Source organism: Apus apus, chromosome 6, assembly GCF_020740795.1.
Source record: "Apus apus isolate bApuApu2 chromosome 6, bApuApu2.pri.cur, whole genome shotgun sequence".
NCBI lineage: Eukaryota > Metazoa > Chordata > Aves > Apodiformes > Apodidae > Apus > Apus apus.
Genome location: NC_067287.1, coordinates 29551291 through 29578195, shown reverse-complemented (window position 1 = coordinate 29578195; position 26905 = coordinate 29551291). Strand labels below are relative to the sequence as shown.

Genomic DNA, 26905 nt, shown 5'->3' with positions numbered 1-26905 from the left:
GTTAATTTCTAGATACCAGAGTAAAGCACACTACTTGCCACAAGATGGGGACATAATTGAATTCCAGCACTTCAGGCAGATCAAGGCTAATCAATATTTTAGTAATGGCTTAAAAGAGGGAACGGAAGATGTGTTTCTAGAATTGGCAAGTGACACCAAACTGGCAAATGCCACTAGCAGGTAGAAGAAGAAATTCAGAATCATCTTTTATTGATCTATACAAGAAATAAACAAAGATCAAAGAGGTGAACTTTAATAACAAAAAAACCACTACATATTGGAAGTTGAAATCAGGTATATGAAATCAAAATAGCCAAAATAATCATAAAGTGATCACATGTAGATGGCTAAGCAAAGCTAAATGCCTGTCAGCAGCACCATGTTGCTGCAGAGGAAGTGAAATCTAATTCTGGCCACTAGAAGTGACATTGCATAGGAAACCTGGAAAGCAATAATTTCACTTTATTACTTGGCACAGTCGAAGCCATCGATGGAGAACATGACGGTGGAGTTCATTTTGGTACGCTGCAGCTCAACAAAGACATGGCAAACTTGTCATGGTCTAGAAAGGAGAAGGAGGTGATCAGATATGATCTGCAGTTTATGAAACATGTCCTAGGTGGGAAAAGTCAAAAGAAATGTTTAGCTGTTCTGCAATAACTGTTCTTATGCAACTTCTGTGTTTCATTTGGAAACTATGAACTTTATTTTTCTGTCAATATATATGCATATTTCAACATCAGCGTCTCCAGTACACATCATAACTGAATGAGACTGATTCTGTCCACATGCAAAGCCCTGGAAAATCTCCCTCATAGCCAAGTGTGAGCAAGCTAATTTTTTATTCTCTTAACTTCTAGCAGTAGTAAGCACAAACCTAAGTAAAACATCAAGGCTGGCCACACAGCCTCAGTTCAAAGTTCATGATTGCTTAATCATAGAACACGTTAATTATATCTCCATAGCATAGTAATCTAATATGTAATCTTGTATAGCTTATGTATTTCCATGCAGTCTTATTGTACAGCTGCCAAGTTTCTAATCTCCTCAGAAGCTTTTGCAACCAACAAAATTGAGTCAACGTGAGAAGTGCCAATAAGGAAAAACATAAATTATTTGCAAAAAGGGCAATAAATACATGATGTCAAAACCCACATTCACTACTCACTAATAATTCCCCTTATGAAAGCTGGTAGTTCACATTACAGCTTTTTGAGGTTTGTCTTAAAAGTAAATAAAGCCAAGGCTGTGTGTTTATGTGAATATGTATGTTGCATTGATAAACTGATCTGTACATCTGTCTTTGCTTTGTATTGCTTAGCATGGAGAAGTTCACTGGACAGTTCTGCTTGTAGCATTTTAGATAACTACATGTATTTATTCAAGTGTTCCTAAGAGAGACTGCCATTTGAAGGTGCACAGCACCTTCTTTTTCTTTGTGTTATTAAACTCAAGTTCTGCTTTTCTAGAAAGATGCACTTGCACATACCCATAGGCCAAAAAAGGAGATATTTACTGAGCTGCTCAGGGACATGTGAGAATAACGTCAAGGCAGACACTAATTCCCTGCTGCAATAATTTAATGCATGTAACTATTTTAAGTAAATGTCACATGCTTGGGTTCACCATGAAGATCACTTTGCAGTAACTTTCTCTTGTTTCTTCAGCCTGAGTTCCAACTTAGGTTAGGCAGAACAGTTGCAGTATTGCATTTCTTCTGTTATTAAACAGAACTGAGCTCAGGAGTTGTGATCCCAAGGAATTTTAAAATAGTAGTTTTGGAATTTTCCACTTCCCACAGAAATGGCAGGTTCAGTGGTGAGAGCCAACAGGAACTGTGCTGTGATGAAGCAGTGCAAAAACTGCATTCTGCTTGTGTTTCTTCCCCCCCAGTTCTGCATGCTGCTCTCAGATCTCTGTCTGCCGGTCAAAGCCCTGAATATGTACTTCTGCCTTTGCCAATATCTCTGTTGCATAGCTTCCACAGGATAAGGACAGAGTAGTAATTTAGTGGGTTACCAGTCCTATTTTGCCTGCCCAAGGTCCCATCCCTTTCCCCCTGCATACACATGTGCATACACTTCGTGGAGATACCTATATGGATGGGAAACAAATTGGATTTAAGAGCCCATAAGCCTTGTATACCTGGAATTGCACCTATGTTACAGACGTGTGAAGTCCTGCTTTATGTAACAGATTGGGGTCCAATTGCACACAGCCAGCTTGGAACTGCTGCTGAAAGGAGTATCCAGCCACTTGGCCTGCCCAGCTACGCTTCTGACTACCTCCTCCCACTGATTCTTCCAAACCTTTTATTTGTATTCACTTTTCCCCCACACCCAACACTATAAAGAATTACACAATGAACTGACACACTGTGCAAAAAGCCACAAACCTGGTCTGAACTCCCAGCCCTTCAATTTACCTTAGGATCACGTGGCAGGGACAGTTTACTGACATGTGTCTATTAAAGATAAGGGCAAAAAGTCTTAAGGAGAGGAAATACGTAACAGCAGCAGCTATTTTTCAACTTCACAGAAACTTAAAAGTTTCTCACACAACATGAAAAAGAAAAAACTAGCATTAAATAAAATCTCTTCAAGTCCCATTTTTGCTTCTGCTGTCAAGATGTGGTAAGGTAGAAAGGATCCTTTTTCCACACCGAAAATCCAGTGAGAAAATAAACCACAAATAAACAAAAAACACATACACTTTGGATGATAAACTTTTTGGAGGGTCTTGAACAAGGGCTGCTTTGTCTTTTGTAGCACAGTAGAAATGTGTGTAACCTGAACACAAGCCACCCCTACTTTGTCTGTCAATGCTGGCAAGTTTAATCAATATGGCCTGTATTGTTTTGGAAAGGGGACACGGTATGAACAGAGCAGCTGGATTTCAAAACTGGCTATAAGTGAGTATGAGGTGGACAGGCCCATCAAAATCTTATGAAGGCGTAACAAGTTTAAGCCTCTGCACAACAGGTTTACAGCCAAGTACTTTATTATTGCCAGAAACACCCAGTTCACTGGTGCCATATGAAATGCAAGAAAATTCTCTTGATTTTTATGTTGTAGCTCCTAGTGAATCTACCCAAGTGGATCTGTCCTTAATTCCTAACTACATCCTGTGAATCATGTAACTTGCAACTTAGCAATCTCCCATGCTTGGAGATCATCCTTCCCAGCCTAAGTGTGTGATTGCAAGAGATTCTGAGGTATTTCAGTGGCAAGTATCATTCAAAACTCCTTCATAAACAGAAATACAATGGGTTTATTTTTGCTTTGCACTGCAGATCTTTGGCTGCCAAAGGAACATACTAAAGTAGCTTCCCTGTTCAGTCATCTACAAGAAAACAACTGAATGTATTGTGTAAAAAATACCCTGCTTTTAAAACAGGCTGACACTATCTCTCTGGTCCTTAAAATCCTTAGATGTTTTTAAGATGGTACAAACCTCATAAACAGATGTAAGATAAACCTTTTCTCATCATGGTGGGGTTACAAAAATAGCATTTAGGAAATAAAGTTCTTTTTGGTCATACAGCATGGCTCTTTCTGGTATATCAGAAAGGTCTTGCATCTCTCTGGTATTAAATATTTGGTCCATTCTTCCTGTCAAAGTTAGGAAATACAAACCTCTTTTCCAACAAGCAGGTATCAAGCAAGGTGTAAGAACTGTTATTTCTGAGTCTACCAAGGGAAGAAAAAAAAAAAAAAATTAAACAAAAATAATCTCCGAGTTCCCTCATACATTCATCATCTTGTGCTTCTCAGCACTTGATCCTTCAAGAGATTAAATCCACCAAGAAATGCTAAAGACTGTAACAGGTAACTCCAGACCCACAGAAGCAAGCTAGAACAGACACAGAACACGTTCCCAAACAAACACAGAAGCCAGCAAATACGAGCAGCTCTGATGAAAAGTGGCAAAACACGCAGATGAGATTAGTGTTAATAAGCATTTCTGGCTTTGCTGTTTTTCTCCCACATTGGAGAACACAGAGATTTTTAAAACTTTCTGGTTTTTATCAAGTTCAATATGAGGAACATGGTACAAGACAGCCTATCTAAAAATCACCACAGCCTAATGGGACAGAGCGACGAGCTGCTCCCGTTAGTTTCAACTATCCAGACTGGTGGTGTTCTTCCTTAATGAGCGGCTTTGCTAATGGCCAGGACACCCACATCATCATACGGAGGACTTCTTGTAAAAGGATGTGTCTGTGGCCTTACAGAGTTGAACTGTTACTTTGCTCAGAAATACCAATTTCCATGTATTTAACATTCAACTGCTTTAACTAAAGGAGCTTAATTTGCATCACATGTAAAATTCTACTTGCCTTTAATTGAGCGGGAAAGGGCTCATCACGCAGTTGAAGAGACACGGTTGCCAACGTGTCCCATTCTTTACCTGCCAGAGCAGTACAGGCAAAAGTTCAAACTCAGGATGCGTAGATACCACCAAGTTGCAAGAGTTACGTCAGGGGGCGAACAGCACAGCAGCGAAGTCGGGAAAAGCGCTGAAAAGCGCGGGTTTACGGACATAGGTTCCGTGCCAGCCCTGATGTCACCCCCGGCACGATCTGGCCGCACCCGGCAGCGCTGCCCGCGCGGCTGCCACGCGCGGCGCGCGGCGCGAGGCGGCAGCACGTGGCGGGTGAGGCGCGGCTCCTCCCCCCGCGCGCGCCGCGGGCTGTCTCGTGACTGCCCCCCCGCCGCGGCGCGTGACGCGGGCCGGCGCGCGGCTATAGGTCCGGGCGCGGGGGCGCGCCGGGCGGGGCGGGCGGCGCGGTCCCTCAGGATGGCGCGGAGCGGGCGGGCACTCGGTAGGGCCCTGGCGGGAGGGCTCGCCGCCCCGCCGCCCGGCGCGGCCGCTGTCAGGTACGCGGGGCGAGGCGGAGCGAGCGCGGGGGCGGCAGCCGGGACCCCGCCGCCCCGGCTGTCCCGCGCTCACCGGGTGGCCGGCCCCGCTGGAGCCCCGAGGCGCGGCGGGCAGGGCCGGTCCCGGGGGCGGGAGCAGCCGCCGGGGGCGCGCAGACCCTCGTTACGCTCCGGAGCGAAGGCGCGGTCTCCAGCCCGCGGGGCCGCGCTGGGCGAGCCCCGGGGAGCGAGGGCGCTGCCCCGGGACAAGCTGGTGGCTTTGGGGAAGCCTGGGGTGGTTTAGTGGAGTCTTGGATTGAGGGGAAAATCAATCACTGGGAAAGGCGTTTGGTGTAAGTGAGTGGTTGCAACCGAAGTTTGAAAATGTTAGTAGTGAGAGCTGCAAGAGACTCGGCAGCTGGCGTGAAGCGGGGGCAGGCTGAATCCAAAATGGTGCAGCACGTTGTAGCCTTGGTTGAAGCGGGGTGTGCTTTGATGCCTTGCAGTCCTCATTTGTGTAGATCCTGGAGGGGCTGCCAGGGCGGCAGACCCCTCGCTGTGCCCAGGAGCAGACTTCAAGGACTCGGGCGGTAAATTAGTCTCCTGTGCTTATTCAGACTGAGATGCTAATGAGGAGACTTGTTAGCAGTCATTTTTGGGCATGTGAAGAGCTGTCGACAAAGGATTTGAATGAGATCAGCTCATGTCTCGCAGACCATAAAACAGCCCTAAGATATCACTCAACTTATGGAAGTAACAGTTGAGATAACAGTAAACGAAATTCCTCTGGCAGTCTGTGTAGTCAGGAGTTCCAGATCCCTTGTTTTTGTTTTTCAAAAATATGTTAGTCTTTAGGCTTAGAAAATATTGTGGCTATTAAAAATAATCCCTGACTATAGATCACTTAGGTGTGTACACCTTACAGCAGAAAATGCTTCCCTTTCAGGTCAGGGAAGTCAAGTGATACTGTGATCAGTGCCTAAATGTTTAGAGAGAAAGCAGCAAGTGGCAGGAACTGAACAATGCCAGTAAGAGCTGTGTGAGTGGGAACAGTTGTAGTACTGTCTGGGGATAAACACAGAGGTCATAGGTCTGTCTGAACTCTAGTATGGACTTGGCTTTTCTTCTGTGGCCTTGATCGGGTTCACAAAAACATGTGTGATGTTCCACTGAAATCCATGTTTTTGTGATTTCCTGAAGAGGTAGGCTTTCCTGAACTGGGACTAAGCCCAGCACATTCTCACTGTGTCTGTTTTTCTTCAGATAAAATCTGGAGAGAGATGAAGTTTCACCATCTTTGTTAGCATTACAACCTCTCTTAACCTTGCCTTCCTAGGATGGCAGGATCATTGTGAAATGGATATTGTCTTACAGCAGATAAAAGATTATTTGTAGAGATTGTTTTTCAGCCTTGTAGCTGAAACAAGTCTAGATAAAACTGTATGAAACAACAAACTGGCATAGCATTACAGTAAAAAAAAAAAAAAAAAAAAAAACAACAAACAAACAAACCAAACAAAACAAAGAGAAGAAGCCTGGGAGCTCGTTTGGACTGTGTACTATTCCTAGCTTCTGATGAAGAAGGTAATTTAAATTAGCTCTCCAGAGTGAGGTCTGATCGAAACATTTGAACACTTTCTATGAATCTGGTTGAGGCAGCTACAACATACTGGCACCCTTCCAGCATTTCGCTCACAGCAGTGCTTTTCCTTAACAGTCTTGTCCAGTCTGTGTGGAAAAAAACAGACTTGAGATACAGTTGCAAACATTTGCAGAGTTTGTTGTCTAAAGAGTTTTAAGGTCGACCTACTGTCCTGCTTGTTTAATTAGAGAAAGGACAGTGAAAGACCCAGGTTGCATTTTAGCTTGTGTTTGTACAATCACTGATCGCACATAGTGGCATTTTTTACCTCCTGGTCTCAAAAATCAGAACTTTTGAGGTAGCATTTTGTGTCTTAACTGACTTAATCTAGGCAAAAATCAATAACATAGCAGAACAATCCTAATAATGACAGTGAATATTTGTTAATTTTAGTATAGATATTCATAGAGAACACTGAGGTGCAATCATATTACTAGCATTTTTAAAGGTAATTTGTTAAGGCTTATTTATGAAAACATTGTGTCCAAGGTTTTGCATTATGTTTTCTGGAGGAAATTTTGGAAGCTGGGTAAGTAATGCACTTTCTGAAAGGACCTTCAAAATGAAACTCTCCTTAGGAGGATGGCAGCAGAGGGCTTACAGCACAGCTCAACTTTGTATCTGCAAGTGGAGCCTTCTCTTCTTTGCATTCCAAAAGTGTAAAGTATTGCAGACTATGCCTTGATTTTGCTATTAAGCCTGTTCTGCAAATGAAGTGCATATGAGGCTTGTACATGAACTCAGGCTGCCATGGAGCCAATGTTTAAAAAGGGCCTTTATATTTTACTCTGCCAATTACCTTTCTTGAGACTAGGGGCTATTTTTAGTCTCTCCTAAGGGAGGAAAGAAAAAAAAAAAAAGTCTCCCTTATGGTTTTAATAGTTTCTACAAGCCTTTGTTTTTCCATCTGAGCCTGGCATTTTCTGGAATGCTTTACAACAGATTATCTCACCTGAATGTGTTGTTTGTTGATATGAAATGCATCTAAAAGCATTTTCACTGTTTCAGGCACTTGGCTTCCTGTGGTATTCTAATGACCAGAATTTCTCCTTTGCAAGTACCTGTAATGAGCCATACCTTTTCAAGAACTTTCTTTGACATTGCTGCACCACTAGTGAATAAAAGAAAAGAATATTCTGAAAGAAGAATTATAGGGTTTGTATTGAAGTGTGGAAAGAGACTTTATGTGCTTATCAGTTTTGTGTTTGCTGTAATTAATGCAAAATACCGTAAGTTCAAAAACAGCATCCCTGAAGACACATGCCCCTATGACTCTGCCCAACTGGAGACTAGAAAGGAGTTTTGACTTTCAAAATTTGTAGAGAATGGGCTTTTTCAGTCTGGAATTGAATACAAAAAATGTACGAACCCAAAACTCTTGCTCAGTAGAAAGAAACAGCAGAAATAATCCTATTCCATGACAAAACAAAACCAACCCTGAAAGGGGAGAATACACTATTAATTTCTTCTGGTGAAATGGGAATAAACCAAGAGCTGTGAAAGCTCAATTTGTTCCCTTCTGTCCCAAATATGTGCTTACCTTACGTCGTCCTTTTAACTTCTCAAGATTTTCTTCTTTCTCTAAAAGAAGGAAAATAATTAGTTGTGTGATGGAGAAACATAAGCACTTTGAAAACATTTTGAAATCCTGTTTGCCTTATTAAAGCTAGTGGGAAAATTCCAGTTGACTTGGCAAGACTGGGATCTGTCCCCAGTCCCTGGTCCACAATCGTATGAACTACTTCTGTATTAGCATTATTTTTTTTACTATGTTTAATGCTCAGTTAAATGATAGTTCTTGAATTATGCAACAGATTTTGCACAGTCATTTAAAAAGAGCTGTTGTCCAATAGCACTCACTGTGGAACGTATGCCTCATTTTAGACACATGGAATTAGGCATGTGCTTGAACCCTTCTGAGTCAAAACTAAAAATTAAAAATCATGGCTCTGTAATTTGCCATGTTAGCACAGAATACACTAAAATGTTGCCATCATTCTTTAATGTGATTTCAATATCCTGCTTGAGCAGGGGGTTGGACAGGATGACCTCTAGAGGGCCTTTCCAACCTCAGCCATTCTGTGATGCTGTGAGTTTTTGCCATTTTTTAAATTAAGCTTTTTTATTTGGGCTGAAATAAGGAAAGTAGTGTTTCTCTATTTAAATAAACCTAATGAAATATAGTACTTTAGTTTTGATACACCTTTTCTTGGTAGCCATAAAGTACGGATTTTTCATGTAGAACATCCAAGATCTACCCAAAAGAAAATACAGATATACTGGAAAGAACTATTTTTCCATGTGAAATGTAGGCATATTTGCCTGATACTGCAGCATGTAGCAGACACCAGGTTCACTGTTCACTGACTTCACTGCTGCGTGTTGTGTGGTACTTTGCTTCTTTATGCAAAGACTTCTACCAGTGTATTACTTTCTTCTCTTTAATTACCAAAGCTGCATTTTTCATTTCCGAAAGCAGTGGTAGTGCTTTCAGGTGACTGTGTTCACCTTCCAAACTGCCTATGCCATTCATACTGTCTTTGAAACTTTGAAATACTGAATTTGAAGTTAAAATACCTTGTAACTGTAGTGTTCATATTTTTGTTTCCAGGTATTCTATGCAGGAAATGTATGAAGTTGTTGCTCTTGTGGAGAACTACAAACTATTTGTACCTTGGTGTAAAAAGTCAGATATCTTATCAAAGCGCTCTGGATACTGCAAAGCACAGCTAGAAATAGGATTCCCTCCTGTAGTGGAGAGGTACACATCAGTTGTTACCCTAGTGAGACCACATCTAGTTAAGGTAACCTTTTTTTTCTTTTTTCTTAGCTGTAACTTCCTGTAACCTTTGCTTGTTGAAATATGAATATTCCAGGAAGGTCTTGCTTCAGAACAAAACTGATGATGCAAGTGCTTTGTGTGGCTCAAAACTGGTGTTACTTTTCTTTAAAGACTTAGGTTAACTGCAGAGAATTTGAATGGGCTATTAAAACTTAAGCTGCCAAATGAGGGGGGGAAGTGGCAGGAATTGCTTTTTAATTTTCTTTTGCTGGAGAAACTAGCAGCCATTAATGAAGATTTTGTTGTTGTTAGAATCCTGTCCAAGCCTCTCTAAATGCAAAACTAATACTGACTTAAAAGTTACCTTTGACAACGTAGCTTCTGATGCTTTAGCAAAATTAGTATTTGTCATTGCTTTTCTTCTGACAATTTTACCTAGCTAATGCAATAAGTCTTAAGTGTATGGTCTGCTGAACAACTTGCTACTCAGGGTATTGAAGAGAAGATATAAGAGTAGATTGGATTTGAAGTTCATTTTTTAGAATTAATTTGTTCAGAAGAAAAGCTGTTGTATTTCGCCTTTCACCCTTTTAAGAGCAGTAATTAAAAATGTCAAGGAAGAAAATTTAAATTGTCTGGATCTTCTGACTAGTCTGCCTTATATATTCAACTCTGTTTTGGTTAGGAACAGCTCAGAACAGATTCCTTGCAGCAAAACTGCCTCTCCCCTTCATGTGTCAAATCTTAACTCTTTTTTTGAGTGATTAGTGGAATTATAACACTTGATTGTTGCTCCAGATAATTGTTTGGATAGCCTGTTGCACTGTTATTTTCTAGGCTTCCTCTTAAGAGACATTGCTCAAAACAGACATTGGGTTTCTTAAGTAGAGGGGAGACATGAATTGGAAAGGGAATGTGCAATGTGCTTTTATTCAAGGTACTTATTATTCTGGAAAGAAAAATCTTTCTCCCTTTCTAAGAACATTGAAGAGCTACAATGGAAAATCTGCATTTTACATGCTGATTGCTTTTCCTTTCTGCTCTTCCTTGGCAAGACTGGCTTTTTGCTTTCATAGCTGTAAGATTGGCTTATCAACTCTTTCCCCCTCTAATTCACTCAAAAGAGAATTTATTGTCTCAGAAAAGACCGTGAAAGTAGCGAGAATAACTTTCTTCGTTTTTTCTCCTACTGAGACTTACTAGCCTTTTTTCTGCTGGGATTATTTTTCCATGGCAACTGTGTGCTTGGACTACCTCACTGTCCTCAGAAGTAACTCCAGGCACAGGCAGTGTGCAGGTGGTCTGGCATAGCAGGCTACTGCTGGTCACAAAATGAGCACCATTTGTTGCTTATTGTAGCAAGACTTGAGCAATGGGAAAAACAGAGGGTAGCAGCAGCTCCTGCCACACAGGAAGGCATGGAGAGAGTTCACTACTCATAAGGCTGGGAGTAAGGGGGACACATTGGCACTTTTCCCAATCTTCCTGCCCTTTTGGCAGCAACAGGAAAAGCAAGCCCAGCTCTTTGTGTCTCATCTTTCCTGTACTCCTCCCCTTTCTGCCTCAGAAGTAGCAAGGCACAGCACCTAATTCCTGGGCAGGAAAACATAGATATTTTTGTGCTGCTGCTGAGTCTTTGAGATGGCTTACCTTAGCACAGCTTTCAAACCACAAGCAACACCTATTCACCAAGGGTAGTCCTGTTGGAGCAGAGCTGCTAGTGGCAACAGTAAGACCTGTGAAAAACAGTTATAGAAATATAAATTAAAAAAATAGTGCTATTATGTATGTGGATGTTTTTGAAATATGTATTTTTCAATCTTTTTCTATTATACATTTTGTGTTCAGGATTTCTTTGATGTGAAGCATTCCTGTAGCCCAAGACTTAACAGTCCATGTACCAGTATATGAAATACTCTATATGTCATGAAAAAAAACCCACAAACAAACCAAACTAGTAAATATCCATATCCTTTCCTTAAAACAGTGTTGTTCCAAATTCTGGTAGCACTAGCATTATTTTGATGTTCTATGCATTATGCTAGAAACCCATTTTATGACTCCCAACACAGGATTTTTTCCTCTCCTTTAAAAGGCATTACATTATTTTGCTTTAAAGGACATTGCAAATAATATCTTATGCTGGCTGCACTATAAGAATAACCATGCTGTGACCTGCACTGTCTAATAAAATGCAAATGCAAACTGCAGTAATATCAAGTTGTCTCATCTGTAAAAGCCTAATTGTAGCTTAACTTTTTAAACTTTGTTCTAGGCATCCTGCACAGATGGAAAACTATTTCATCACTTGGAAACAGTGTGGCGTTTAAGCCCAGGTATCCCTGGTTACCCAAGGACATGTACATTGGATTTTTCAGTAAGTATTGTAATTAAGACTACCAGATGCTAGGAACAGGGCATAGGAACATTATCTTCAAACTGTGCTTTTTGTTGGTGTGGAGGTTTTCTTGTTTATTTGTTTTTAATGGTTGGTACTAGTTTTTTTAAACATGCATGCACGGAAAACCAGTTATCATTAGCTTTAGGCACTACTATATTTTTTTCTTGTTTTAACAAGCTTTACCACATGGAAACCACTACATTGTCCTTTAGAGATAGGAGTCTTCTGAGGTGTACAACTGTCATGAAACAGTCTAGGAATGGTATCTCTCACCATACAATTCTAACCATGCTGAAGTTTTTAGACAGTCAAATACAAAAGGAGAAACACTAAACATACGTTATTTCCTTTAATTACTCTACAACCTAAGTGCTCTTGGTAGCAGAAAGTAGGTGTTCTCCCATTTGTCCTCGTTGGCCTGCAGCTTGGTCAGTTTATTTTCCTGGCTTCCAGTTTTACTCTTTCATGTAGTTTAAGTCTTCCTCCTTTCTTCTATAATAGGCATATGAGATTTTTGGTCTTTTACTCTATGAGGGGCTATCACTGCAGCTCAAGAGTATTACTCTTTAATACCAGTATCTGATTTAGCCTGTTACTCCCAGACAAGATTGTTTTCCACGCAAGCTATTGCTTTTCCATCTCTTCAGTCTATCATCACATTTCTATCTTACATTTTCCAGCATTAAGAGTAGGTGGTGCATGGAGCAGGTAACTAAGTGGGGGTTTGGAACAGGCCACAAAAGTACACAGAAATGGGTTGATTCCTGCTGCATCTACTGGGATAACCTGCTTTTAAAATTATGTAAATAGAAAAAAGAGCTTTTGCAGCATTTGTAAAATGGCGTGTTACTCTCACTGGGTTAATAACTTTCAGCTTATTCTTGTATCACACTTTATGTATTTCCACAGTAAAAATGAATCTATGGGCACTCAAAAAAATACATTTCTCATAGGATTTGCCAATGGTGTTCACATGTTATTTGGTCAAGGTATTTGAATTTCTCTGGGCAAGTGCCAGTTCCTGCTGCTTACCAGTACATAAGTTAGCTTTTAACCCAAGCTGTGCATCAGTTGAGAAAACCTGAATTAGCAAGTGTTTAAACCCTGTAATCTAAGTACTGAGTTTGTAGGGAAAACTTTGTCCCATTCCTCCTCTCCCCCAAAGCTCTCTTGACATTTAGGTCAAGAACTTCAGTTTAAGAGAGTCCAAACTGGACTTGAAACAGACATTTTCACTTTATTGGGGAAATACTGTCAATGCTTCTGACTGCTAACCTCATCCTGAGGTAGCAGAAGCATGTAGACAGCTGAGCTGGGGGCTGCCTCACAAAGGCAAGACCTGAAGGCCTCTTGTCCTTGCTATTTACTGACCTGCTGTGTTACTTGTCTTGGCCTGTGCAGATAGGGATGATAAATATTTCACAACAAAATTCTCAGACCATGCTGTGCAATTATTAATATTCAAGAGAACCCTTTGATTTCAAGAATGCTTGTTTGCTTTAGAAAATGTAATTTGCGTTTTGGGTTATGCTGGTTCCCTCAAGCTACTGTATCACTGTGCTGCCAGCCTGATAGAGATGGAAGCACACCACCATTTTTATCATCTGCAAACTTTGGGGATTACTGTACCTCAGGTGTTTAAGTAGTTACTGATAATGATGCCAAACTCATTATCCTGGCTCTGCAGAACACTTTAAGTGCTTTAAGTGACAGCTCTCAGACTTTCAAAAGGCACAGTCTTTTTACTGATGCCTGAGGTCATGCAAATGTAAATGAAGCTACCGTTAAGGTCCAAGTAGTTTAATTACTTGTGCTACTGTTTCCAGTTAATATGCATTACTCATAAGCAACTTGAGAGAAGCTGTATTTGCTCCATTTGTCATTTAATTGGCCAATTTCTCAGGAATGACAAAAGTACTTAAATCTCAATCCAAAACACATGCTATAGCAGGAATGATGATAAAAATCACAGAAGAGCAACCTATTTATTTTCCTGGAAAGATCGTAATCATTGCAGGAAGCTGCATATTCCAAAACAATGTGATTCCATAGCCATAGGGGAGTGTTATTTAACTACAGCAAGGCCAGCACAGCACAAAAGCTATCTAAGGCTATTTGACACAGAAGTGGACTTTTCTTTTGAGGGTGGAGAGAGAAAGCAAACTCCCTGCTAACCAACTGCTGCAGAAGTTTCAGTTTAACTGCAAGACTCAGTAGCTAAAAATAAAACGTAGAAGCTTGGTACAGAGGACTTCACCAGTGTGTGTACACTGACACTGCTGGTGTTCAGGCAGGAGATACAGCGCACAGGAGCAAACTTGTAGCTTTTGTCAGTAAATTGCTACAGTTACCAAGATGGAAAGACATTTAAAATGTTGTTATTCCAAGCTGCTTGTAAATGTCTCTTGGGTTTGCTGCAGCTTACCTGTAAGTCAGCTGTCTTGCCATGCAGAATCTTCTTATGCCAACTTCTGTTGCACAGCTGAGCTCTGTGTGCACATAAGTAAGTTAGTGTTTGCCAGGTTTTTTTAATTATCTCAGATATTTTGTGTGTGTTTTCTGATGCATCTTTTGTTAAGTAAAAAAGATAGTTCATCTAAGTGGAAATTATTACTTCAGAGAACTGAACAAAATTCTTCTTCTGGTTGGAGAACTCAGGGAGACAGTTCTCTGGCCAAGGAAGAAAGCTTTTTGTTACAGACATGCTCACCCCTTTTAATGCCTTACTTGCAGATCAATTGGAGATCTTTAATGAAGTTGTGTGCAACAGCATTTTACCACAATAGATAAAGGAAAAATAATTATTCTTTATTTTCTTAAACAGGTTTCTTTTGAATTTCGTTCACTTCTACACTCAAAACTTGCTACGCTATTTTTTGATGAAGTGGTAAAGCAGATGGTAGCTGCCTTTGAAAGAAGAGCATCCAAACTCCATGGCCCAGAAACAAGTATACCTCGGGAGCTAATGCTTCATGAAGTTCATCAAACATAAGAGAAAATTCTAACAACTTCTGTTACGAACTTGTTTATAGCTTTGTTTGTACAAGGGGTGCCATGCTGCTCCTTTGGGGCATTTATTTATTATCTGAGCTTTGTGATTTCATTCTGTACAAAACACACCCATTCAGCCAGATCTATACAGAATGTTCAAGCTACAATCAACTGCAACTTAAACTGTTATGAGTGACAGACACTTGGCAGCTACTCTAACACAAGGTATAAACGTTTAGAAACTTGCTAAATGGCTTGTGTAGTCACAGTGTTAAGTTTTGCCTTCTCCAAGCTATTGTTTTTTCATCATTGTAACATATTAACTCAAGTTTATTAGTAATGTGAATGTAACTGAACAGCCAATTCTGGCCAAGGCGAAGGAAACTGACGTTCTGGCTTTGGGGAGGATGAAGTTTGTCAGGTATTGAGCAGCAGCTGTTTTTAATCCAAGTGGATGACAGGAGTCTCCAGCTGCTATTAAACTCTGACTAGGAACTGCAATAGAAAAAACAGCCTGAACACTTCTGAGTTTTTAGAAAGTGGAAGGGGTACATGTGAGGTGAGGAGTACTGTAAGCTGAGTGCAGCAGTTCTAGCTGCAGCCCATGGGCATAAGCTGCCTGGGCTCTGGCCACTGGCAAGTTCCTAGTAACGTTTAGCAGCCTGAGCTTGCTGACCTGCCACTTTTGCACATTGTTAATACATCATCAGCTTCCTGTTCCAACACAACTTGAAACCAAGTAATTGTTACCCCTTTGAGAGCTAGGACAGGGATGCACAACACTGTACCACAGCACTGCCCTCCCTGACAGGAGGGAACACTATGTCCTCCACTTACTGCAGACAAGCACACCCAAAGCCAGTCATCATTAGCATACAACAAAGGTAAACCTTAGTTCTCAGGTTTTCAGTACCATACTCCATTTAATTAGTATGATGGTACTAGCCGTCTTGACTCAATTTTCAGTAGTTCTTATGCCTAACATGAATATTCCCTCTCCAGTCTGAAAGAATGTGCCTTGCATTAGCAGATTTCCTTACTGAAATTAGGTGAAGCTTCAGGTCAGGTGTTGAAGCTGGTCCTTTCTCCAAAGCATCTGTCATCAACATGGCTACTACAGAAGATTGTGTTAAATAGCACAGGAAGGTGAAGAACATGACAAAGACAGACTTGAAGCAGTTTCAGACTATTTACATAGTTTTCCAGAAAAAACAATTCAAATTTCACAGATGCTACATGTGAAGGATAGTTATTATTAAAGGCAGGAAGCTGGGGAAAGTGACAGCTGGATTAAGAGGTCAGTTTTACAGCATTGAGGTTGTAAGGAGCTTTGTTAAGACAATCAGAAAAACATACACGTTTGGTAACACCACTGTCTTGAAGCTTGGAAAACAGCTCAAAACCAGGCAGAGAAGACTTTACACATCAATGTCATCAGCTGTGTCAGAACAGTAGGTGGCAAATGAAGCTGTAATTTTTAAGAGTAAAACAGTATCTAGTGCAAAAGAATAAAAACAAAATCCTGGAGCCCATTACTAGAATGCTGGAAGACAAGACTGGAAGCCTCAAGGCAAGGAGGTAACCATGTACTACAGCTGAACAGAAGTATTTTAAAACCCCACAACCTTTATCTCAGCAAAGCCTGACTTACCTGGTTCTTACCCTCAGGGTACTTTCCCTCCTGCAGTAGAGGGATGCTCTAGGCCTGTTCCAGCTCACAAAACAAGCCGTATAAATGTGGCAAAACAAAGTCAGTGCCCATGCCTTACTTGCATAGCATTGTTTATAGTGTTTCAAAGAACTGTAGCATCAGTTCAGCTTAGGTGTTTCTTACAAAAATTCAAGTAACTTGTATTTCTGAGAAACATTCTCAACAAAGGAACATTTCCTAGCGGGAGCAGTCTCAGATTTCTAGTAAAACTTTGAAGCAGGAGGCTGTAAAGGCTCTCCTGTGACTATGGCTTGGTGTGCAGATGAATAAGGTGATACATTTTGTAACTTTTGAGCAGTTTATTACATAAAGGTCACATAACTGCATATTTGCCTACTTTGTACATAATTGTCTAGACTCACGCACAGTGGCTTCCAAGTTCTTCCTAGTACTGGCAAGCACCAATAAATTCTGAAACAGAATATCAAGTGCCTTAATTAAGTTTAAATCAGGACCTTGGTGTATGGATCTTGCACCCAGTTATCAGGAATGTACAAATGTCTTTATTCAAAAAATACAAAATAAATTATCTGTAGGCATGGACAATGACTGTAAACAATTACACGTGTGTTAAATGAAATCCAGTAACTGATGGTTACAGTGATTCTTTTAAACACCACCCTCACTTCAGTCACTATCCACCCTCCTGCACTGATACCTGTGTTTGTTGGAAGTCAGAACTGTCAGTCTCCAACAGCACAGCTCATGATGCATCCCCATCCCAGGAATTAGAACATGCCACCTCCCATCCCTCCTCCCATCCCACCCATTCCTCCCATTGCCGGCTCCTTTTCTTCTTTGGGAATTTCAGTCACCACTGCTTCTGCTGTTGATAAGAGAGATGCAACGCCTGCAGCATCCATCAGCGCAGTTCTCACAACCTAAAAACAGGGAAGAAGTAACTTAATACCTGCTGACTGTCATGTGAGCTGGGAGGAAGGAAAGCTGAAAATGGAAGACTATTTTAGGTTACCTTTGTTGGGTCTATGATTCCTTTTTCTACCATATTTACAAAGTCCCCAAGCATTGCATCATAGCCAATTTCTGATGGACTCTGCAGGATTTTTTCAACTATCAATGATCCTTCAACACCTGCATTCTTTGCAATAGTCATGGCTGGGATTTTCAGTGTTCTCTTTATTATTTCAATGCCTGAAAAGAAAAGGATGTTTAGAATCACATCTTCCATACACTACTCCTACTGCCAATATGTGCCTTCATCTGCTGCAGATCATCAATAAGAAAAGGAAGAACCCTGAGCAGGAACAGAAACCATTTTTATCAGTTCCAGAGAAAACATTTCTCTGCTACTTGACGTTTGTCAACAAATGAAATCTAAAGGATATTCACTCACATTTTGGTTTTACTTCTGCAAAAGGTAGTAAAGAGTACTGTCACATGGCACAAATCCTTTATCCATTTGCTTTGCCACACAATCTCTTAAGCTTTCTTAGATTTTTATGTCTGTTTGCAATGGCTGTCAACAGTCAGCTTCTCCTTTAAAGGCCTGCAATTCTTTGCAGGGGGTACTAATGCTTTTACTGCTACTGATTCTTTCACATCCAGGTCAGGGTGGCAGTGACAGCTCCATCCCTCTGCAAAGCAGAGACTGCCATACCAAGGGGATATGAGATTCTCAAGATAAAGTAACTAAACGCTCACTAAAAGCCTCAGGACAGAAAGAAGTCTCTTCTCAACACCTGCACACAAACGTTCAAGTACTTTACTTACCAATTTTCTGATCTTCATTGGCTGGAGCTAAGGCATCTAATGCTGGAATGCAGCGAAGCAACGCACAGCCGCCGCCCGGAACAATGCCCTCCTCCACGGCCGCACGCGTGGCGTTCAGTGCGTCAGTAACTCTGTCTTTCTTCTCGTTCACTTCCACGTCACTCGTGCCACCAACCTGCAGTAAGTGAGCCACATGTCAAGGCCTGCACAGGGAGCCTGGGTGGGAGAGCAGTGATGGCAACAGAACTGCTGCTGCAAAGTTGAAGAGCCACCTTAAGCCATTAACTGGCAAAGCACCAAAACACAAACCCGTGCCCTCCCACACCTGCAGCGTTCTCTTCTACCTCAGCACTCAAGAATCCTAAAAATGCCATTGTAGTTATTACTTCATCAAGTCCTTTATACCAAAGCACAGCACTGTTAGGAAGCCAAGCTCCCTACCCAAATCAACTGCTAAGACTACAAGACACACAGTTGTAATGTAGATCAGCAATGAAGGACTGATACTGCCCCTTTCCCAGGAAGTTTAACTTCTCACCTTCAATACTGCTACCCCATCCGAGAGTTTGGCCAATCGCTCATTCAGTTTCTCTTTCTCATATTCACTTGTGGTAACTTCTAGCTGTTCAATAATTTCTTGAATGCGTTTTTCAATTTGAGCCTTTTCACCCTTCCCCTTTAGAAGCATGGTGTCATCTTTTGTCACAATGACCTCTCCAACTTTACCAAAGTCATGAGGCTGAACATCTTCCACATTTAGGCTCAAACCCTCTTCTCCAAACACCTGAAACAAGTTACATGAAAGGTTGGAATTCACAGCTTCTCCAGACACTAACTTTTTATGTATAGACAGTAAGAACTCACAGAGCAAGCTACCAGTGCAAAACAATCACACTACTGCAGCCAAGTTGAATAAAACTCTTCCCTTCTCCTAACAGAGCCCAAGCACACAGGTACCTCACACAGGCCCTGGCAGAACAGGCAGCTCCCAACTGCTCATTTCTGACAGATTCATGTAACTCACTGATCCAAAGTGCCTGGAAATTAGAGCTGTGTTACAGAGTCCTTCCTGTATTTTGAGAAGTTATGAATATTGACAATAAAGTGACTTCAGAATAGAGTTTGCTGAGTTTTTTACTTTGTACTCCATTTGGCTTAAAGATTAAGTTTTATTTCATTAACTACCTCTGGATCTCAGTATCACAATATAATTTTGAAGTGTGTACAAAAGTCACATAAAGGGACACTAATGTGCACATCAACTATTGGAGAAGTTGAGTACAAAATAAGATTTCCCAGTCTATTCCAACCAATTATATTTGCTATACTCAAGTCTGGGCAACTGAGACACAACTGTTTTCATAAGGCAGCAAGAAAGCTTGGCTATTTCTCAGAAATGTACTTGAAATTCCTCCTTCCCTTTAATGACCTAAATGCTGTAAGAAAACTATGTGTAACTTCAGTCAGTCAGAAGAACCTACGGCTCATGGTTAGTGCTCTTCTACACAGCAATATCAGTATCTGCATTGTAAAAAACCAAAAAAACCAAACCAAACCAAAGATTCAAATACTAGTCACTGTGACACTTCAGCAAAAAAAAGGATAAAGCCCGCAACACAGGAAATACCCATCATGGACCTAAAATTAGACATTCCTTTCCTCCTTCAAAACCATTAGCATTTCTTAGCGCAAAAAATGCATGAAAACATTGTCACTTACAGCACCACCAGTAGCAATTGCCATATCCTTAAGTTGGTTTTTCCTGTTGTCACCAAAACCTGGCGCTTTTACAGCAACAACCTGAAGACCAACCTTCAGTCTGAAGAGAAGAATTCAAAGATAGCAACATTAATGGCATGTGTTCAGAGAATGAGTCTAGTTACTAAAACCAGTTATTTCAGTGCAGCTCTTACAACCAAGCAATCAAAGAGACCTCTACCAACAGAGTTGATTTTGCTCAAAATCTAGTTAGGAAACAACTGAAACTGTCCAAACTGATGCAAAGTACAGCTACATACAGAAGCTGCTGTTTCTTTCGTACTGGGAAGAGAACATACAACAGTGCTACACTGTATGAAATACAATTACCTACTGTTGTATACATTCCTTTAAATGGTTGAAAACGCAAAAAAACCCAATTTGTTTAAACATTTGGATTTTAAGCCTCACCTGTTCAAGACTAGAGTGCTGAGTGCTTCTCCATCAACATCTTCAGCAATAATGACCAAAGGTTTGCGCTGAGCATTGGCAATTTCAAGAGCAGGAACTATGGACTGTACACTAGAAATTTTCTTTTCAGTGATTAAAACATAAGCATCCTGGAACTCACATTTCTGCCCTGGAGAAACAACATGCATTACCTGAACAATTCAATTATAAAAACATATCAAGCATAGTCCTAAAGAGCTACTTCGGAGAAACTGTTTCACTTTTCAACACCATTGGGAAAAAAAAAAAAAAAAAAAAAGACACATTGTTTTCTCCAAACTCCACTTGCAATTCTACACGGTTCTGGAGTGTTGCAGGGCCAGCCTGATGTTAGCATGGGCACTGTCCCCACCTAGTAGAGAAGAGAAAAACCCCCCAGACTCCCAAGCTTTTACCAAGAGTTAAAAGTTTTTGATGCAGAAGAACCCCCCCTCCTATTCATTGTGGTACACGGTGTAACAGACTGTAAAGTCTTTATAACAGGTGCTGTTATTTCTAAGCTACAAGAGCCACTGTAAGGTATTTGATATAAATTATTGTTAACTCACCTTTGGTTGTATTAATAAAATACGGAGAGATGTATCCCCTGTCAAATTTCATACCCTCAATGATTTCCAATTCATCGTTTAGAGTTTTTCCATCCTGTTTAAAATGCCAGAAAGTCCACATTAAAAAACCCAATTTACTACCAAAAGCACTAGTTTCAGCATACTATGCACAACAGAATGAAATGCTTTGCACGTAAGTTTTACGTGCCTCCCTTCAAAAATAAAGGGATTGCAAGAGGGAACAGCAATCAAATCCTGATCTAAAGGAGCTGGGGAGGGAGGAATTATGGTAGGATACCTTATGTGTGCAGCAGCAGCAGCTACATCACGTGGCACAAAAAAACAACCCTAACTGGAGAAGAGAACGGAGTGCTTTGCACCTTGTCCAAATGTTGGCCAGTTCTCACCTTGACAGTGATCACACCCTTTCGTCCAACTTTCTTCATTGCATCAGAGATTATATTGCCAATTTCCTGATCGCCATTTGCCGATATCGTGGCAACCTGAAACAGTAAACCATTTCCCCTCATTTCACCATACATACAATTTGTTGCCTCACTATAAAGAAAATCAGAACAACCATTTTCAATTCCCACACTTCCAGACAAGACAGGGCAGCTGGCTGTAGCACACCCACACCAGGACCCACAAGCTCCATCAGAAGTTCTTTAGCAGCTCAAGTACTGTGTCAGATCCCGTGCTCCTGCAGCACGGACAGACCACCTGCATCTGCAGCCATGGGCAGAAATACACTGTGAGGCCAACACACCTAGTGCCTGAAACACAGCTGGGCACCCACCTGAACCTGAACCCCCCTCAGCAGGTCTGCCACACCCTGAGAAGTCTGCCAACACCTCCTATCCACAGACACATCTCTCATCTCATCAGTTCTTCCCAAGTACACTAATTTATGTTTTAGGACCACATTTTGGAATGAAACCTGAAGATGAGGAAAAGTACCTACTTGTGAACTCACTTCTAGCAAGTGTAGTTCAAGGCAGAATACTGGTAGTATTAAATAACTCCAGAATATGTTTCATTGGAAACAATTTCATTTTCTTAATCTTGATATATAAAGAAAAACACTCAGCTGTCACACATGCACAACCTAACTTCGTACACCTGATTTCACAAAACTTTTTCTGAAAAACAGACATGTAAACTTAGTTTAATTTTTTTGTGTTACCTGTGCAATTTCTTCTGGAGTTGTAACAGGTTTAGACAGCTTCTTCAGCTCAGCTATGATGGCATCGACTGCAAGCATCACGCCTGAAGATGAATGGAATACTTGTGAGTGAATGAGGTGTACAGCACAGAAAAATACCCCAAGCCACTAATAGGACAAGTTCCAAACCAAAGTCCATGTCTCAAATACTCATCAAGTTTGCACATTTATAACCAAGAGACTGGCAGTTCCAGTTCCACAGTGTCATTTGCGTACCTAGTGATAATTTTTTGCAACTGCATTACATAGTCATGATCAAAATTTGACACATTAATTTACATGGCACCACTGAATTCATATACTAATCAGAAATTAATTAAATGCAGCGATGGCTTTAATTGGAGTTTACCTAGGACAAATTAAACAAGGTAACTGCATATAAACCAGTAAAATCATTTAAAAAAGAATTTTTCAGAGTAAGTAACATAATTGAAACAAGTTTTCTACACGTGCTTCATAGAAATTTTTTTGTGGCTCTTCAAAGGAGACTACCTACTCCAGAAGCCAGTCAAATTTTGAATGTGGAAAGACAGTGATTAAATATTGAATAGAAGGGCAAAAAACATTACCCCTCCTGATTTCTACTGGATTAGCTCCTTTGCTGATCTTCTCAAAGCCCTCCTTGGCAATAGCACGTGCAAGTACTGTTGCAGTGGTGGTACCATCTCCTGCTTCTTCATTTGTATTGTTGGCAACATCTTGAACTAACTTGGCTCCAATATTTTTGTATTTGTCTTTTAAGTCAATTGCTTTTGCTACCGTCACACCATCTTTTGTCACTTTGGGACTTCCCCAGCTTTGTTCAATAATAACTGTTCTTCCCTAGAATGACAAAGAAGAAATATGACATCAATGCCACATAATCCACAGCAAGTTACTTGAACAGTTCAACTGAAGATTAAAATAATTTTGATCAGCCATAGCCGAAGAGAAACATCCCCTTCCACAGAGCTTTCAGCTGGAACTTTTTTCAAGCACAGGCTTTACTCAAGTTCTGCAAAACTGAAAAAAATACTCAAAGTTTCATAGTTTCATAGAATGACACTTTGTTCCCAAGCCATAACGCTTAATACCACAGGCTCAGAAGTTTGTAACTGAAATCATACTGCCCTTAGAGATACAGTTGAAGAGATTCCCTCCAACACTGATCTCTTCCCCTAAAATTCAAATATAGCAACAAACTGCACTGACTTTGCACAATTTCCAACAAATCACAATAAAAAGTTTGTGATCAAAAACCAGTAATACAAAGCTCAATGAGTTGCATGTTCTGAAAAAAATTAACAAAAGCAGAAAATTATAAACTTCATAAGTGACTACAAAAAGAGAACAGAAAATACTTATTAAATCTGTGTTAATGTGTTGCAATAATTACTCAAAGGTTGCAAATTTACAAGCTGCTCTTCTCTTAGCCTATATTTGCACTGAACTAAAAGGCTGGAATATCCTATGCACCATATACAGACAGTTAAATTGGGCAACTATGGACTGCATGGGGAACACAGGGCAGATGATGCATCTGCACAACAGAATTGCTTGTTCCCCGATGAATTCAATAACTGGAATAGCTGCTGCAATCAATCATGTCCAGTTCAAGCTGGAGGCAGCAGAAATGCAAGGAGCCACCTTGGTCAGCTGCTGCCCTGAAACTCTTCAGCTACCCCGACAGCTGGAGCTGCTGGGAGAGGGGAAAGGAGAGGAACTGCCTCACCTCACCACTGTCACTCCTGGCTGACCCTGCACAAGTCCCTTCACCTGGTCTGTCTGCTCCAGGTTTCTCCTGGGTGACACTGCCATAGCTGATGGTGTTCCCGTGTGGCTTCAGCTCCAGCCAGAGGCTGGATGAGTGCCTAGCATCTGGCTAAGGACTCCCACAAAGCAGCTACCACTGCAGTGCACTGTGGTCCTTGCTCCCAGACCTCAATGATGCACCTAACAAGGGATTCCTGCCGTGCGGGAGGCTACACTGCTTCCCACGTACAACTAACCCTACAAACTGCAAAGGAAAGGTTAAAGCTTCAGCTACTAACATGGAACTTGTGAAAGAGCTGACCAATTGTACCAAAATAATGCATAATCTGACTTCTTACAGCTACTTCATTTGACCTGCACGTCTCCTAAATCTAAACGTGGCTCCAGAGTAAGAAAAGTCTCTCTAGAGGATCCTACTACTGCTAGGTTCCTCATGTAGCCTCTCCTTGTTTTGCCTAATTTAATTTTCTATTTCAACATGGTCAGATTTAAAACATTTGTTTGGTAGCTATGAGGAGAGCAGCACAACAAAATCCACTCATATCTTATCACATTAAAGAAGAATTTGTACTCAACAAACACTTTTTATCTGTTTCTAAAAAAAAAAAAAAAGGAACACCACCAGCAAACACATGCATTTTGAACGGCCCTGCACATCAAGAATCAAAACACTCACATCAACTAGTTCTGACAAAGTAATCATCATGTTGGCAACAGTATCAAAAGATTGCATGAGACTGCAAGCCACATTTCTCTAAACACAGAACAATGCCAAAGGGAACTTTCCTCACCAGAGTGGCATTTCTCAAAAATGCTGAAAGCAGAATCAGTCATCACAGTACAATCCCTGAAGTTATACAATATAGGGAGAACAGCAGATAAGGTGAGAACACTGGAACAAAAATCCTATGAAGTTACAGTGAATTGCATCAGGAACTGCCCTTTAACCAGTGCATTAGAACTATGCTTGGGCATTTGCAAAGTAGCCTCATTAAAAAAAACAACAAACTGAGTTAAATTAACTGACTACACTTAAACTTTGTTCCTTTATGGGAAACAGCCACGGTTTGCTGACACTGTTCCTGAGCTTTTATCTGCTCAGCATATGGAATTTTTGCCTTTGAATAAAGCTAATAGCACCAAAAAAGTGCAAGAATGAATGAGCTCTACAGATGCCAAGCAGCCTCAGAACTACCATGCATATGCTGTTACTTTATGGAACAGATATTCCTACGAGCCCACAGAAAATCAGTGCCTCTTCCTTAAAGAGGAATCTCATTTCAAGCCTTACTGCATGTCGCATGACTATGCAGAATACAGTAGCTAGATTTCCAGAAGACCTAGAATTTACAGAGAACCACGCACTGTACTTTGTCCTGTAACCAACATGAATGAATGCAACTGCCACGGAACTTCAGTTAAGACGATATCATGTACCAATCATCTGAAAACACTGCACTTTCCATGTTGCTTTAACTTTGTTAACACCAAAAGAAAGTGATAAAAAACTGTAAAACAATTTAGACAAAAATCACATGAACCCAGCTCAGGATACACATATAGTTAATGTAACTAGTTCACTGTTACAGGCCATCATCTGAGCCATGGAAATCAATTATGCACATTCCCATAACCTCCAACCTGCTTAAACAAATATGCTGCATCTTTCAGTGGCCCAATGAATTACAATCTGTTAGCGTGAAAAGCACGTGCGTTATTATCACGGCTGAGGTGACAAAACCGAGAAGACGCCTGCTGGCAGCAGCCTGTCTGCACACCTTTGCGTGGCAGGTCTGCAGACAGCTACCACACAGCTCTACCGAGGGAAAATCCTTTTCTGCTGCGGTGTTTTCAACCAAGTAGAGAAGGCACATCCAACAAATGTAAAACCTTCCATTACCTTCGGCCCCATGGTGACAGCTACAGCATCTGCTAGAAGATCTACTCCTTGCAGCATGAGAGCTCTAGCGTCTGCCCCAAACTTCACATCTTTTGCGTATGCTCGTGTCAGGTGCGGGGCGAGTGCTCGGGACACGGGCCTGATCTGACGGAGCACTGTCGACAAACGGAGCATGTCTAGGAGATGAAACCCGGAGGAAAACAAAACCGTTACGATTTTACACAGCCGCTTCCGGAATGAACGACGGGAGAGGGATTCGGGAAGCAAAGCAAGTGACTTTTGTATTTCTGACTGACAGAAACGGAGCCGCTGCGGGTGCCGGGGCCGGGCAGCCCGAACCCTCACGGCGAGGCCCGGGCTGCGGCCGCTCCCCCGCAACTCCCGCCCGCGCTCCGGGGCAGGAGGGGAGGCGGCGCGGGCCCCGGGGCTCCCAGGGCCGGGCGGGCCGAGCCCCGCACCGCGCGTCCCTCCCCAGGACAGGCACGGCAAGGTCACGCGCCGCCCGCCCCCTGCCGCCGCCCGCGCGCGCTGCACCGCGGGGCCGCGTGCCCGCACGGGCCCCCGCACGGCCCCCCCGCAGCCGGGGCCTCGCGACCACCCGCCCCCCCTCGCCGCGCGCGGGCGGCTGCGGGCGCCGCGCGCCCCAACGGGCCTGGGCGGTGGCCGCGCGGGCGCCCCTGCCTCGCGCCGCGACCCCCGCAAGCGCCGCCACCCCCGCAAGCGCCGCCACCCCCGCAAGCGCGGCAAACCCCGCAAACCCGCCGGGGCAGCGCCTCTCGCCGGGCCAGGCCGGGCTCACCTGCGGTGGCGTGGGGGTGAAGCAGCGGGCGCTTCCGCCGTCCGGACCGAGAGCTGAGCGAGCGGGTCTGCGCGCAGCAGCGGGAAGGCGCTGGGCACTCACTGCCTCCGCCCCGCCCCCGCAGGCGCCGGCCCATGTGCAGCCCCGCACCGCCGGCCCGGGAACCAGCATAGCCGCCGCGGGCCCGCCCCTGCGGGAGGAGGCCCCGCCGCCCGCTGCAGCTGCCGCCGCGCCGCGCGCATGCGCGGCCCCCGCCGCCATCACCCACCCAGGTTCCGGGGCCGCCAATTCCAGAACCTTCTCGAACGCTCATGCTCGCTGAAGGTCAAAGGTGAGCTGACCTCACTTCCGGGTGG

General features: G+C 42.3%; 2 protein-coding genes and 1 long non-coding RNA gene across 4 annotated transcripts; 1 reads left to right on the top strand and 2 right to left on the bottom strand.

The window, feature by feature from the left end:
* Positions 1 to 193: 193 nt before the first annotated feature.
* LOC127386722 (uncharacterized) lies at positions 194 to 3691 on the bottom strand. Its single transcript, XR_007889956.1, has 2 exons — positions 3636 to 3691; positions 194 to 562 (listed from the first exon to the last, which is right to left on the bottom strand). It is a non-coding gene; the product is annotated as an uncharacterized LOC127386722 (long non-coding RNA).
* Positions 3692 to 4776: 1085 nt separating this feature from the next.
* On the top strand, positions 4777 to 14926 carry COQ10B (coenzyme Q10B). Its single transcript, XM_051623705.1, has 5 exons — positions 4777 to 4880; positions 7510 to 7656; positions 9113 to 9305; positions 11559 to 11660; positions 14509 to 14926. Exons 1-5 carry the CDS (start codon positions 4801 to 4803, stop codon positions 14674 to 14676), a joined length of 690 nt encoding a protein of 229 aa, XP_051479665.1. The 5' UTR covers positions 4777 to 4800; the 3' UTR covers positions 14677 to 14926.
* A 1940-nt stretch (positions 14927 to 16866) lies between these two features.
* On the bottom strand, positions 16867 to 26834 carry HSPD1 (heat shock protein family D (Hsp60) member 1). 2 transcript variants are annotated; one of them, XM_051623696.1, is made up of 12 exons: positions 26818 to 26834; positions 25751 to 25926; positions 22668 to 22920; positions 22060 to 22142; positions 21281 to 21376; positions 20874 to 20967; positions 20287 to 20455; positions 19837 to 19936; positions 18656 to 18901; positions 18118 to 18292; positions 17360 to 17538; positions 16867 to 17267 (listed from the first exon to the last, which is right to left on the bottom strand). In XM_051623696.1, exons 2-12 carry the CDS (start codon positions 25922 to 25924, stop codon positions 17115 to 17117), a joined length of 1722 nt encoding a protein of 573 aa, XP_051479656.1. In that variant the 5' UTR covers positions 25925 to 25926; positions 26818 to 26834; the 3' UTR covers positions 16867 to 17114. The 2 variants fall into 2 exon arrangements, with proteins under 2 accessions (XP_051479656.1, XP_051479657.1); XM_051623697.1 differs by lacking the exon at positions 26818 to 26834 and adding an exon at positions 26550 to 26668.
* Between the last annotated feature and the right edge of the window lie 71 nt (positions 26835 to 26905).

Bases quoted from the DNA above. Each gene is read 5' to 3' on its own strand.
- COQ10B (XM_051623705.1), top strand. From the start codon at position 4,801: ATGGCGCGGAGCGGGCGGGCACTCGGTAGGGCCCTGGCGGGAGGGCTC. The intron at 7,657-9,112 runs GTTTGTATTGAA...TTTTGTTTCCAG, and splicing joins TCTGAAAGAAGAATTATAGG to GTATTCTATGCAGGAAATGT. The intron at 11,661-14,508 runs GTAAGTATTGTA...TTTCTTAAACAG, and splicing joins CATGTACATTGGATTTTTCA to GTTTCTTTTGAATTTCGTTC.
- HSPD1 (XM_051623696.1), bottom strand. From the start codon at position 25,924: ATGCTCCGTTTGTCGACAGTGCTCCGTCAGATCAGGCCCGTGTCCCGA. The intron at 21,377-22,059 runs GTAACACAAAAA...TTACTGTTTCAG, and splicing joins CTCCAGAAGAAATTGCACAG to GTTGCCACGATATCGGCAAA. The intron at 19,937-20,286 runs GTGAGGCTTAAA...TCTTCTCTTCAG, and splicing joins AGCACTCTAGTCTTGAACAG to ACTGAAGGTTGGTCTTCAGG.